This window comes from Halyomorpha halys, unplaced genomic scaffold, assembly GCF_000696795.3.
Source record: "Halyomorpha halys isolate HHAL.00 unplaced genomic scaffold, Hhal_1.1 Scaffold677.1, whole genome shotgun sequence".
Classification (NCBI taxonomy): Eukaryota; Metazoa; Arthropoda; class Insecta; order Hemiptera; family Pentatomidae; genus Halyomorpha; species Halyomorpha halys.
Window position 1 is genome coordinate 484,071 of NW_027104651.1, and position 14,291 is coordinate 498,361.

At 30.2% G+C, this 14,291-nt stretch overlaps 2 protein-coding genes across 2 annotated transcripts in view; one reads left to right on the plus strand and one right to left on the minus strand.

Annotated features, from left to right (window-relative positions):
* The window catches only part of LOC106685289 (protein furry), a 290,462-nt gene that overhangs the window by 145,635 nt on the left and 130,536 nt on the right, over nucleotides 1-14,291 (plus strand). The window lies entirely within an intron of this gene.
* Nucleotides 1-14,291, minus strand: part of LOC106685288 (FMRFamide receptor) — a 203,057-nt gene that overhangs the window by 59,785 nt on the left and 128,981 nt on the right. Inside the window, exon 5 of the mRNA XM_067046001.1 lies at nucleotides 4,468-4,648. Within this exon, the coding sequence (XP_066902102.1) occupies nucleotides 4,468-4,648 (181 nt within the window). The remainder of the gene's footprint in view (nucleotides 1-4,467; nucleotides 4,649-14,291) is intronic.

The window sequence follows — 14,291 nt, forward strand, 5'->3', positions numbered from 1 at the left end:
AAATGAAAAAAAAATCCTAATTATATATAAAATTTCTATATGTATAGAAACAGTAAGATAAGTGAAAAAAAAGTTCATATAAATAAACAAAATCTCTATATGTATATAAACAGAAAGGTTACAACGGCTCTGAGATATGAGGCTGTATAAGTCCTTAGTGGAGGACTTCAGCCATTAACAACAAAATAAAAGATATTTTTTTATTATTTAAATATCTGTTATTATGTGATTATTACTATTATTTTTATCTGTTTATTCTCGCAATCCTGGATTATTATTTTAATTGTTATGAGATCAAGAACAATGGTTTACCATCTCTCTTAATATATTTATGATTTTATATATCATAGATGGTTAATCACATATAAATATTCTTTAAATAGTTAAATAGAATTTTCGTAAAAGAATAACTCCAAAAAAAAAACATTATTATTATTATTTTTTTTTTTAGTGGTAAAACACATTATTATTTAATTTTCATAACATGGACATCATTTTAAACCTTGAAATTTATCAGTTTTTCTACATACTTCGATCGATATATTTCTGAAGACGCTTTGGCAGCTTCATCAATTCACTTTGATTTCTGACCAGTCCTCCACTATATCCTAAAGTAAGCGTTGAACCCCCTCGTTGTACATGAATTACGTTCGGACAATTGTTCGAATTTTTGAACATTGTTGTTCAATGCCAAGTCTGGAATGAAAGGAAAATGTTCCACTTTCGATTTTAAAATACAATTATCATGACTTTACTGGAGTGCTGTGTTTCATTTTTCGTAAACTTTATACCCACTTTATCTTCCTGACAAACTTCCAATAGGCTGATTGTGGCACCCTGTATGAAACTTTGGCCGAAAAGTAATTCAACTCGGACGAGAAAGTAGAAAAAGAAGTTCAACTCTTTTTCGAGAACATGGCGTACATAACATGAACAATAAAAGCTTTCATAGTGTCTTTATAAATACATCGATTGAAGTGACGATGATGTAGAAAAATAGGCCAATGTTTGAACTAACATTTTGGTGAACTCTTTAATTTTCAACTGTGAATTGTTGGTTGGTAAAACTCATGTTCACAACATTTTTCCATTATGTTTTTCTACGACCAAGGAATAGTATGGGTAGTTTAGGGTTACTCATCCTACGACCAGTTAAGGATAAAATTGACCCAGGTCTTTGTAATATTTAGGTATTAGGTCTTAAAATATCCGTGAAATGTCTGACTCCACGAAATTTAGTCGATGGTGGTGAAATGAACTGTACTATAATATTGGTATATAAGGTAGTAGAACGCGCCAGTAAGTGGTTTACGAATGATAGGTCTGCAAATAAGGACTTGATGTAAGATAGTAGTAAATTTGGTCTTATCGAAATAGCAGTTAGGAATTGTGGCTGTGATGTTATCGCTACTTTCTTGGAAATGGAGGATTTCATAGGGAAACATAGAAAATGTCAAATAATAATTAGTATAATTATTTCTTTACTAAAAACAATTCTTTAAAAATGCTATAATTTCGTAAAACGTATATATATGTGTATAAAGTCATGCCATATTTTAAAATGTTTCACTTGTTCCTCTTAACCTCTGGGAGCCTTACTTATTGCCATGATAACTTCATCACTTCCTATAATTATTCTTATCTCTTTAATCTAAAACTTTCAATAAATAATTAGCTATTCTGCCTGCCTAATGAGTTGTTATGCCAAACATTCAGCTATGGATGTACATAATGATATTTATTTAATAATTCAAGCATTCTATAATTTTTGAAATCACATATTTTACATACAGGAGTTACCATTTTGAAATTTATAAGGTTAAAAGATAACTACTGTACAATGAACGATAAAAACACTCAATTTAATTAGATGTTTAGCTCAAAAGTTTCAGAGTCATAAAATTACAAAAAATCACAATTTTAATGTTTTATCCTATAATTATATATAACAAAATAATAATAATGAGAATTTTTTGGTTGAGTGTTATCTGCAGTTTTTGTATTAGGATTATTTCAGGTTTTAAAAGATTTATGGATTATTCCTAATATTAATTACAGTAGTGGTTCCTATCCCGTAAAAGTCTGCGGAACACTAAGCCTGAAATCGAACCATTTCGCCCCAATCCCACCATAGGCGAAGGGGGGTCTCCCTTGGGAAATCGGAAAATATTTTAAAATTTGGTTGCTTAAAATGCTTTTTGAGTCACTTCTATCGTACATTGATATATAATGGTGGATAACAAGAATATGCTACTACATATGTTATTTTTTTTTTATAAATTATTTGTAAACCAATCGAGAAGTTTTCAATCAAAATTCAATATTATCCATATTAAGAGAGATATTATTTAATAATTATTATGGTAGTATAGACCAATTAAATGTTATTAAAAATATTTATTTGTAACACCTGTTTGACATAAGAAAATAATTTTTCTAATAAATTGAATATTTTATTATGCAAAAAATTGCTTTAGCAAAAAACCTCTATTATTCAGAAGTGAATATATATTTTTTTATTAGGAAAGAAGTCAAAAGAAAAAAAAAAATGTTGTTCGTTGTCTGAAAAGTTAAATGCGAGTGAAAATGTTTATTTCTAAGGGCATAATTTTAAATATAAAAACAATGAGCTACTATCGGTAGTGAAAAAAAACAAAAACGAATTGAATATAAATATCATTGTTTTAATCATTTTAATTAAAGAGAATATAGCAAACAAAAGAGAACCGGAAAGGAGATCTAACCGAAAAGGTTTAAAAAATATGAATGGCGAATAAAGATTAATGGGGAAGAATGACCAATTTTAAGCTCCAGACAGTTAGAGCCTCATTTTTCCTGATATGAAATCTCTATTCAAATGGGTTTATGGAAACTGAAGCCAGCACTATAAAATAAATAAATAATTAATAAATCTTACTATTTTAATTAAACATTCTTTTATTTTTATTTCATTGACATTGGAAAGTAGTTGGGCGACGAACATGATAGGAGATAAACATAAAGATAAACAAAAATATAAAAATCGATGCACCTTAATATGTTTTAAGAATATTATGCGGACTCCTATTATGATGTTTAAAATACTAAAGTTTATTTTTAGTATGGAAAATATAATGGGTATTATATTGATAGATCTAAATCTACTACAAATAAATATGATAAACATGTTTTATAAGATAAAAAAAACGTTGAGTGGATGGATCAGATCAGATTCATCCACTCTCCTCAATTTATTATCTATTTTTCATGATTTACTGGAAATAATTGTCTCTTAGCTCACTATTCAGTAAAAACATGATTAGAAGGGGTTTTATTTTCGTGACTCTAAAAGTTACAATTTATTGTATTTATGCTTATGAAGTTTTTTATTTTTAAAACTAACTTATTATTTAAATTAAATTCACTATGATTCCGTAATTAATAATTATGTTGTTTTATTATGAATAGCATAACTATGCCTAGGTTAATGGAAGGAGCTTCCATCAGAGAGTATGATTACTGTATGGGGCCCTTCATATTTAATTTGAACATTAATCAATTATTTTAATTTAATTTTTTTTATTTTTGTTTCAGGTGAGTAATATTTAGTATTCTTCTATGTTTTATTTAAGGTATGTTATTTAGTTTTTCTCAGTACAATAGATGTAAACATACACTATAACAAACATCCTTCATATATTTATTTACTTCATATTTTGGTTCCATGGTTATTCGACTAAAGGCAGTAATAAGAAACACTCGGTTGTAATCCGTTTTTTCTTTTTTGATTCCGAAAGTTTTGATATTAAAGTTGGTAAGTCATGGTTAATGAATTTTCTTTTGTTTGTAAAGTTGAGATTATAACATCTTCTAGTTCTTGACTGCACTTTACTCTGGACTTTTCAATGTAAATAAGTAATTTCAATGAAGGATTCTCATGGAAATTTAATATTGAAAAGATTTCATATCGGTGATGTATCCGATCTAACACGTCCTGAATCGCCAGAAACCTCAAATAATTTTTTAGTTTTTGATGATTTATATTGTACGAAAAATTGAACTTGCATACTGTTTCATACTGAATGTGCAAAAAACATATTTGATAGTTCAATTGTCCGTCAACTTGACTTAAATTCGTCTTCATGGCAGTTATGCTAGTATTCTCGCCCGCCGAGAATACTTGAATTACGGTTTATATTAAATCTTCTTATTAAAATTTATATTCAAATCTTCAAAAACCGTAAAATGTTTTTAGATGTTTTGGCGATTTTTTTCATTTTAATATTACAGCTTTAAATGTGAAGAAGAACTATAAGTGGTAATGAACTCTACTAGACTACAAAAGAAACTTCATCCACTTAAACTAAAACGTACCAAGCTGATTCTTAAAACTCTAGGAAAGAAAGGGGTGTTAACAGAGTCTTGAAAACTACGTATTAATACATATAATTAGCTACTAATTAATTAAGAAGAAACTGTTAAATTTACCTGTTGTGACTTGGGTGGTCTCAGCCCTCCTCCTGAAGTCCGGGCAGAAGAGAGATATCAACGCCCGCCTGAAGTTCTGTCCGCTGACGCAGTAAAGGACGAAGTTGATCCCGAAGTTAATGTAGAAGAGCAATTGCGCAGATTGCTGGATCACCACCACCACTCTCTCGTCCTCTCCTTTCTGTGCAAAAATGGCCATTGTTATTTATTACACTAGTATTATGAAATATTGCTCAACTTTTCATAAGTAGCCAATCCATTAAGATTTTGATTAATAATGTACTTTTTGGAGTGGTTTTGTGAATTGGTACGTGAAATTATTGAAAATATTTCAAAGTTTTTGTATTTTTAATATTCAAAGGTGTTTTATCGGAGGATGGTAATAAGTCATAAAGTTTCTGATTTATCTTCCTATTAAGTGAGCTCTGTACTAAACCCTTTTATTTCTGATTTTAATTAACTTAATTAATTAAATTTCTATTGATTATTTTATATCTTTCTAATGTAATAGTCGTACAGCTAGAACTAGTGATTTTTCGCTTTACAAAACCAGTTGTTGAATAACCACGTTTTCGCTTTACAAAACCAGTTGTTGAATAACCACGGCCTCTCAACTAGAAAGGCATCAATTAATAGGTTTGAAAAAATAATTGTGCGATACTGACTGCAAAGAAAAAAATAAATTATTCATATTCATACAAAGGATTCATTTCCTTCGGTCAAGATTTTCTGGATATTTTTCTTAGCGTTCATCGGCTCCTAATGCAATAAGATTTTTGAATTATAATTAGTCACTTAGTCACTTAATTGAATGTAATTTCTTTCATATTAATAATAAGGTAAATATTACATGAAACCAACCTCCGACTTAATAAGAATTTATTTTAAACACTTTTAAAAAATAAAATAATTTTAGCATAAATATTCAACTCAAATTTATTTAAGATATTAAGGAACTGTAAATAATTTTAGCAGGAAATTATTATTATAGGATATTTCTAGGTTGTGTCAAGTAGTAAGAATAGTCATAAACCTATGAAAATTGTTACTACGCCACTATTGAAGCGTTTTCATCCATGTAACAAAGGTCTTATAAGTTTCTCTTCCATTTAAAGTTAATATAGGTCAGGCCATGAGGCTCTGGACCATCTTGGTGTGTGTTTGAAAAGAAAGTAAGCGAATCATGGCTGATTTCTTGCATGAATTCGCTAGATGTTGCTAAATAGAACATTTGTTGTTTTGATTTGTGCCAAGCGAATCATATTTCAGTTAAGCAAACAAAAACCAAATGCTGTTATTTCGTCCCAATTGTTTATTACTTTAATGAAAACTATGTTTAATTACTAATCCTAATTTATGAGTCTACCATGTATAGTTTGGGGGAATAAAAAATGGCGGCTGTGTCAAACGTTAAAAAAAAATATATATTTTTTTATTCGGAGCTCTATAACATTAAAACTGCCACCAACACTCCAAAACCACATATAATATCATTTAAAGAATAGCAAATTTGCTAAAATATGAACCGTATTAGAGCTCTTTACGTTTAATTGTTCCCGAGATATAACTTTTTTAAATATATTTTCAAAAAACCATTCGAAGTACAGTTATCTATTTCCACTTAAATTAAAGTTAGTTTAATGTAATATAAAGTAGTATGACATTATAATTATAATGACGTTTATCTTCGTAAGAGTAGTCATTTTTATGATATTTGCTAAAATAAATTAATTTATAGTTGTTCCGAAAATTATTTTCATTTATAAAAAAACATATCTCAGGCACCATAAGACGTACTGACGTCTACTAGCACTCAAATCAAAGCCAGTTAAATGCACTATAAAGTAATTTATAACGTTTTCTTTCGTAGGAGTAGTAGTTTTTATGATCATTTTATTAGATTTGACAGAATAAATTCTCATTTCTAGTTGTTTGGATTAAATGCTTGATTTTTGAAAAAAATATATCTCAGAAACCATAAGACGTTTATTTGCCATCACTCAAAATAAATATAATTTAACTTACTATAAAGGAGCTTATGACACGTATCTTCGTTTGGGTAGTAATTTTTATGCTATTCTCATATTAATATAGGTTTTGCACTTGAAATTTTGTCCGAACAACTATAAATCAATTTATTTTGGTTGTATCCAGTTATTTTGGTTACGACGTGTGAAGAGAATCAAAGTGTATTTATTAAGGTCTTCTTTAAGAGACAGTTACATAAGTTAAAATTGAAAAAAAAACCCTATGATTGATTCTGCCATTTAATGGAGTGTTATCCATCAAAAAATAAATTTGTAAGGCTATAATGGTGAAGCATTAGCTCTTCTGTTGGGCGAGGTGCCGGGACTTGGCTACTCACGCAATCATATCACGCACCCAATTTGTCTTCTCTCCTCAGGCCAGAGATTTTCTCTTAAATTAATTCCATATCACTAAGGCGCCTACGTTAATAATGCCGTACTTAGTAACTCCTCACCCCTTCACACCTCTGTGATTATTTTAATACATTACCATAAATACATTAACTTTAAATGAATAAGGAGATAGTCTAGGTTAAGGCCATGAAAACAACAACTAAAAACTAATGTCAACTATTCATTATGAACCAAAGTTTCGATCTAGATGGTGGGTCTTCATTGGAATTAAAGAAAAACATGCTTTGGCTATTGTTTTACATGCAAAAAATATGTAAAATAAAACATTTAATGCGGGTATAACAAATGAAATTCATCAAAAGAAAAATTAATACAATATCTCCTTCATTTTTAAGGAGAAACAATTACTTTAACAAATTAACAATTTAATAAATAACAATTATTGTTAAAATTACTTTAGTTTTGTTATTAATACTATTTTCATAATTCGGAAATTGTTTTTAGTAAAAACATTTTTTTGTATTTTTGAAATGAGAATTTCATTTGTATGCTGGCATTAAATATTTCATTGTACATATTTATTATTAAAAAGAAATAGTATGTTTTAATTATTTCGGCTGAAACTATTATACTTATAATTTGAAGAGAATATAATTTTTGTTACAAGACTCTAAGCGTCTCTCTATCACCTTCATCTATTACAGGCCTCATCGTAATCAATATGGACTCGAAGTTTGTTAATTAAGGAACTTTTTCAGAAAGTGGAAAATCTGTAGTCCATTAGGAGGATAACAAAAACTTATCTTCGGATGAGGATTAATGCAAAACCCGAAAATTGGAATCGGCTGTCCTAATTGAGAATTGGAGCCGAAGGTGGAAGACTACACTGAAAAGGAGTGCTCTTCAAAAATTCTTGTAATTTTCCACCTTTTCATCACGGTTGTAGGCGAAATGAATCCTCCGGACTATTGGGTTTCATAATTCTTCACAGGACATGGGTGTTTCAGAGTTTGTGGACGGCCAATGGACCTCAAATACCATACTTTGGTGCACCGGGGAACTTTGATAAGAACCACGGGAATTCGATCTCCTCACTAGGAGGTGTTTTCTGAGTTAGTGAGTGAGAAAACTTGTAGTTTCATATTCATAGTAGCATTTCACATATGGCTGGAAGATGGATGGTGGTGGTTCAAAGAAGAAGAAGAGGACCACCGCCGAAAAATAGAAGTAACCCTCAGTCTGCCAGGAATATAAGAAGAACTACACTAATTTTACAATAATATTTTTGTATATTATTTAGTAATGGTTGATTACAACGTGATGTTAGGCCTGTATTGCCCAAAAGGGAGAGAAGGGTGGAGAATAAGTATATACGTAGCTGAAATTTAATTATAAATTACTTCATAATAATTTAATAATTTCTGATATAAATTTTTGAAGATAAAAGATAAAAAATTCCAAAACCAATAATGTTTTTCAAACAATTGTGAAAAATATGGCATTTTAAATGGTAAACTTTTTATCATTATGTTTTTCAAAATTTTTACATGATTCACTCATAACAGTGTATTTAAAGACATTAATTAATACTCACGTCATCTTAACCTACCTTTATTAAGATGTATAGCCTTATATCCTCCCCTGAATTTTATTTTTTAACACTTCAGGAATGTATATGTATATATACAAATTTATATGAATTACACAATTATCCCGTCCAATAATTAACTGTGTTAAAACAGCATATATGCGAATAATCGACCTCTCCATCATTTTCAGTTTTCCTGGTGGGCTTAGTGGGTTTCCCATTAACGGAATCAATAGGTCATTTGAGGCGTTGAAAACAAGAGTGAACTGACCTTTTCAACTCTAATTTTTAGGAAATCTGTGACAGGGTGAAGCTGGCCACATGATCCAATCTTGCACTATCAATTTGAGATCCAAGACATTCACTCAGTATATTAAACTGGCTATATGGCTTTATATAATGGTTTTTAAATTAATAAAATACTTTATACAACCTACAGATAACATGACACTTCAAAATCAATTTTCACAAAAACGTGTGAAGTGTGAGAACGCTGATTGTCGAAAGTTCAATTCTTGCTCATTGTGATTTATTTTCTTGTTCACAGCATTAGAGATAGTGACATTTCATTTAAAAATAAATTTTGATTAGATTATTATATCGGAAAAGGCAGTGAACATTTGATATTAAACATTGCAATCATCAAAAATTTAAAATTTCAGGTCATTTTTAATTATAATAGAATATTATTGATGATATATAGACTAAACGTAAATTTGAAATAAGGCTGGATATTATGACCCTGGAATGAGGCCGCACCATTAATTATCAATAGATATCAGTAGAAGAGAGCTTTTGATCGAGAAATTTATTAGGCCAATCTCCTTAGCATAGTGATATGAACCCTATAGAGAGCGGGTTTAAGGATTATCTTACAATATATTATCAGATAACTGAAACCAATATTGCCTTTCCTCTTCTAACCACTTATATCACATCATTTCCATAAGATCGCCGCATAAATTAAGTGCATAAGGGGTAGTGTAAATCGATAAAATTTGCCACAATTTGAAAACGAAAAGAGATCTGTATCTTGTCTAAAATACAGACAATATTGTATACACTAAGTTAAAGTAATGTACAAGATATACTATTCAAAAATTGACCATAAAATATCAAGAATTGTCGTCATTGTTGCTTATTTAGAGAAATACCGTCGAAAATATTCGTTTCACGAAGATAATCATGTAGAAAAAATTTCAAGCCAATTTAATTCGCATTCATTCCAGCCCATTAGGAAATGCTCAATGGTTCTCTTAAAAATTGCGGGTAACATAAAAAAACAAAATCCTGGGTATTAATCTCGGTCGCTGCCTTACCAGGAATCACTGTACCTACATTAAATAAACCTCAAGCTACCATGGTTAGCAATGCTATATCTTATCGTAAATAGAACATCTGAATCAAAACCAGAAACAACTATTCTTATTTATTACTGAGGCCATTACTGATGCAAGGTTGTTAAGTCTGGGAAGCAGCATTCTTTATGAAGAGGAAAAAAATTTAATCGTTCCAAAGGTCGTTTAAGAATCGCAGTGGATGCCTCTTAGATTGTAAGAAATAGCCACTTGTGTCGGGAACTATAAATGAAATCAATAGCCGACTTCACCAGAAAATGGTTCATAAAATTCCACTCCCAGTTACCGGCAGTTAAAGGAGCGGTAACTTACAACTTGGAAATCCAACCTCAACCCGAAGACTGAAGCCCAGGCTGCTGCAGCATCCTGTTATAAATTACATATTTATCTAATATCATTGTCATACTGCTATTTATTTTTTCTCTTCGTCTTTTTCTCAAATTAACTGTTTTTTGTTATTAGAAGTTAGTTATTTAGTTTATTAAATCTATATATGTCATTAGTTTTTGTTGTTGCCTTTGATTTATTTTATTTCCTCTCTTCTTAAGAATTATTATTTTTATTTATGAATTATTTATAAATCATTTATATAAGAATTATTTCATAATTCATCGTTGTTATGGACAATAGTTGTTGTTGCGTTGTAAATAGTTATGGTTTCTTTTGCACGAGACTGTAATCAATTATCAATCGTAATAAAAATAAAATGAAACTTAAAATAAACATGTAAGGCCCACCAGGAAAAATATATATACTTGGAGACTATTGTTGTTATTAGTGCTATTTTGATTGAGTGATCATCTGACACTACGAGAGAGGTGCTTGTAAAATATTTACTAATTGATATCAGATTACATTGATGATTTGATTACAATGGCTTGCTGAAATTTACTTTGATCCTCCGCTGTGGAACAATAATGGTCTTGCAGATGGAGGCAACAGCCTACAAAGCCACTGGTATTATTGGTTATCACTATTGATCAGTTATTGCAATCAGGTGAACCCAGCGGAACACAGACGTCTCTAGTAGCCGTTTTGTGATAAATATGACTCATCACTTAGCACATTATAACGTTTTTAATTTATCTATCATTAATCTATACAGTTAAAGGAATATTAGAATTGCGATTAAATCAAGAAAAATTTGTAAAAGCGACGTAAGTTATGTTGTGGCGACAGGTTATCGAAATTTATAATTTTTATCCATTTCTTTCAATTTTGAATTATTTTAATCTGTGATTGCGTTTTCCATTTGGAAACATCAAAATGCCTCTAATCTTCAGAATCATTCTTATTTTCCAGTGGATACAAAAAATAAATTGATTATCTTGTAAATAATTTCTTTAATTAAATTATAAATTTCACTTTTTCACTTAATAGTTTAAAATGATATATTAGTTTGTTTTTGTTTTTTGTGGAAGAATTTGGTCTTTTATGACTTCTTTACTTAAAACGTTTCGTTCAGTTTTCACATTATCCAGTTTATTTTTCTACTATGTTCTATATTTACATATGTCCATCATGTAATTTAAAATAAGATAACAATTAGAATAAGTAGTATTTAATTTTTTACCTGATATCAAATTTATGCAATCATAATTTAGGTGAGTAAATAGTAAATTGTATTTAAATTACTTACAATTAATTGTAACGTATTTATTAGTAATTTTCTATAAAATTAAAAAACTGTTGGTTGTGCATTATTTTTGTTGAGCAATGAACTAGATAATAGGGAAATAAACTCTTAAAAGTGTAATTGATTCCAGAAAAAAAAATTAAATAATTAAAAAAAAACTCTTGAAATTTTTTAACCTAAAATTTCTGATTATCTGGAATATATCTTTTTTTCTTCCTATAGTTGCTTATTTTAGTTTACAATATTGCGATACAAAGTCATATTGAATAGTGTTTACAGAATTTAAGATGCATTTATAAAGCTATTTAACAAGTTATTTTTTTTATTTTAAATACATATAATCGATATACATATCCATTGTAATTTATTTCTACTTATGATACGACGACACACGTATTTTGTAAGTAACAAAATAACATGCGAAATTTTTATAAGTGAGGCTTATTTATTCATTATAAAAACGAACCCTAATTTGCTAATCATAGTTCTTATGATAATGGGGTCTGAAATTTTCCGTTTAAGCCGTATCATCATTTTTCTTTTTAAAACCAAGAACCAATAAACTGTTTTATATTCTCTTGTTGTATTAGCTAATGTTTATTTATTATTTCTTTTATTCGTGAATTTCTGGTAATGAGCGAATGATCTCTATCTAAAAAATAATTGTATGCACATAACTTTAATAAGGCAACGGAAAAAGCTATGCATAATATCACATCATTCAAAATATGTTTTTTTTTATTCTAGTGAAAAAAAAACTTTTCAGTGCGGAAACTCATTAGTTTATTTCTATCCAAAAATTTTGTTTCACATTTTTCTTTTTATAAAAATTATAAAAAAAAAAAAAAAAAATCATTTTAAACTCAAAATTACCTTCTCGCAATTGTACGGTCTAGTGTACTACAATTGCCTGTCCATTCACTATTGTGAAACCAGGAGACCAGAAAGGGAAATCACAGGAGATTGCCTATTAATGAAATGAGCATCTCTCAAATCAATCTCCTCTGTCTGAACTGGGACGTATGTCTTTACTGATTAGATCCTTGTTCTTGTGTCATGTCATTCACTATTTGTTAATTAATATTCTTTTAGTATTGATCAATTGTGCTGAGAAATATTCCTTTAAAAATTTTTTTTTTATATAAAATACTGTTTAAGTTTTAACCTTTTGACCTTCTTTCCCAACGAATTTCATAGAAATGTATGAGCTATTCCTTTTTCCCTCAATTAACTCTGTCTGTCTTGAGTTACGGCTGAAATTATGTTCGTTATTTAATGATTGAGAATTCTTTTAAAGTTTTAATAATTATCATTCAATTTACAATTTTATACCGGGCAACCTAAAGCGAGAATAATGTTTCTTTTAAGAATAATTTATTTCTCAAGTATTTGTCTACTTGAGTCAACATTTTTTTAAATTTGATTTTTTTTACACCCTACCGAATGTAAAAACTTTACCTTGATTTTTTCATTTAATGTATAATATGGAAAAAAATATAGTTCTCAGAATCATAAATTTCCACTCACATTTTACGTTTTAGGTACATTAGATTAAATTAGGTTTATTGTCTGTCTATCTGTATCCATGTAACGGGCATACCACCTACAACAGTTAATCTGATTTTGATGAAATTATCATGGGGTTAGTACGATTCCATGTCATTTACAATTGATTTCAATTCATTCATTCATTTGCCTATTTCACTTACGTATGGATTAACTGTTTCTTAACACCCCTATATTTTAAAAACAGCCAGGTATATTTGATCCAACGTAAAAGGAAAATTGGGGATCAGTGTAAATATGGGGTGTGTAATAGGGCTGCCAGGGATCTGTCCTCCGTAAGATCGTCCGGGGAACCACGCTCAAGAGGGCCAAAACAGAGTTCTACGTGAAGAGCTCCAACTCCCTACTGTGCCGGAGTATATAGGCCGACGGCACATCAAATTCACTTTGATGGGCTGAAGGCCTGCTGCAACCCACTTTTCAGAGAGATCGCCCCTCCACCAAGACCTGGGAGGTGGCAGAGCTCGGTTCCCTTAGTCGACGTTCTCGACGAGGGAAGGCTTTAGACTCTTCAAGTCTGAGGTCTAAATTTTCACCATTCAACCAGCGAAACGGCCCCTCCCCGTTCCAATAATTCACTAGCGTAAGCCAACCAAGTTACAACCTTCATTGGACCCCTCACCTAACCTTATAATGGCAAAAGGCAATCCAAGGTATCCTTCACACCCAGCTATACATATAGCATACCTCCTATATGTACGTACCAAATACCCACTAAAATCTTTACAGGAGGGTATGAAAAAAAATAAAAATTCAGAATCGCGAAGTAGACCTTCGCATGTTTAGCTTCCATTTTTTCGGAATGAATCTTTTAGAACTATAGCTCCATTTCCCAAACATTGTCTAGGTTATTCTTACATTCATATCTATTCAAAAGACTAATTTACATGACTGTTATAAGGCCTATCTGGACATACGGAGTTGAGCTATGGGGCTCCTCTAAACCATCGAATTCCTCCCGAATCCAATCCTTACAGTCCAAAATCCTTCGTAAAATCTTAATTGCTCCTTACATTGTCACGAATAAAGTCATCCATCAGGACCTAAGTGTCCCATATGTTGCCGATTTAGCCAGAACCAGATACAAATCTTTCCGAAACTTCCCAACCACCCAAACCAACTCGTTTCTAACCTTGCTTCTCCTTCATTACCTAATAATCCTCCTAGGCGTCTGAAAAGAAGATGGCCTCGAAATCTTCCCCTCTAGAAATTTGTTTGGAGTTCTATCAATAGATAGATTTTCCACATTTTTGTATCATGTCATTGTATCACTTACAGCAAATTTACTTGATGTA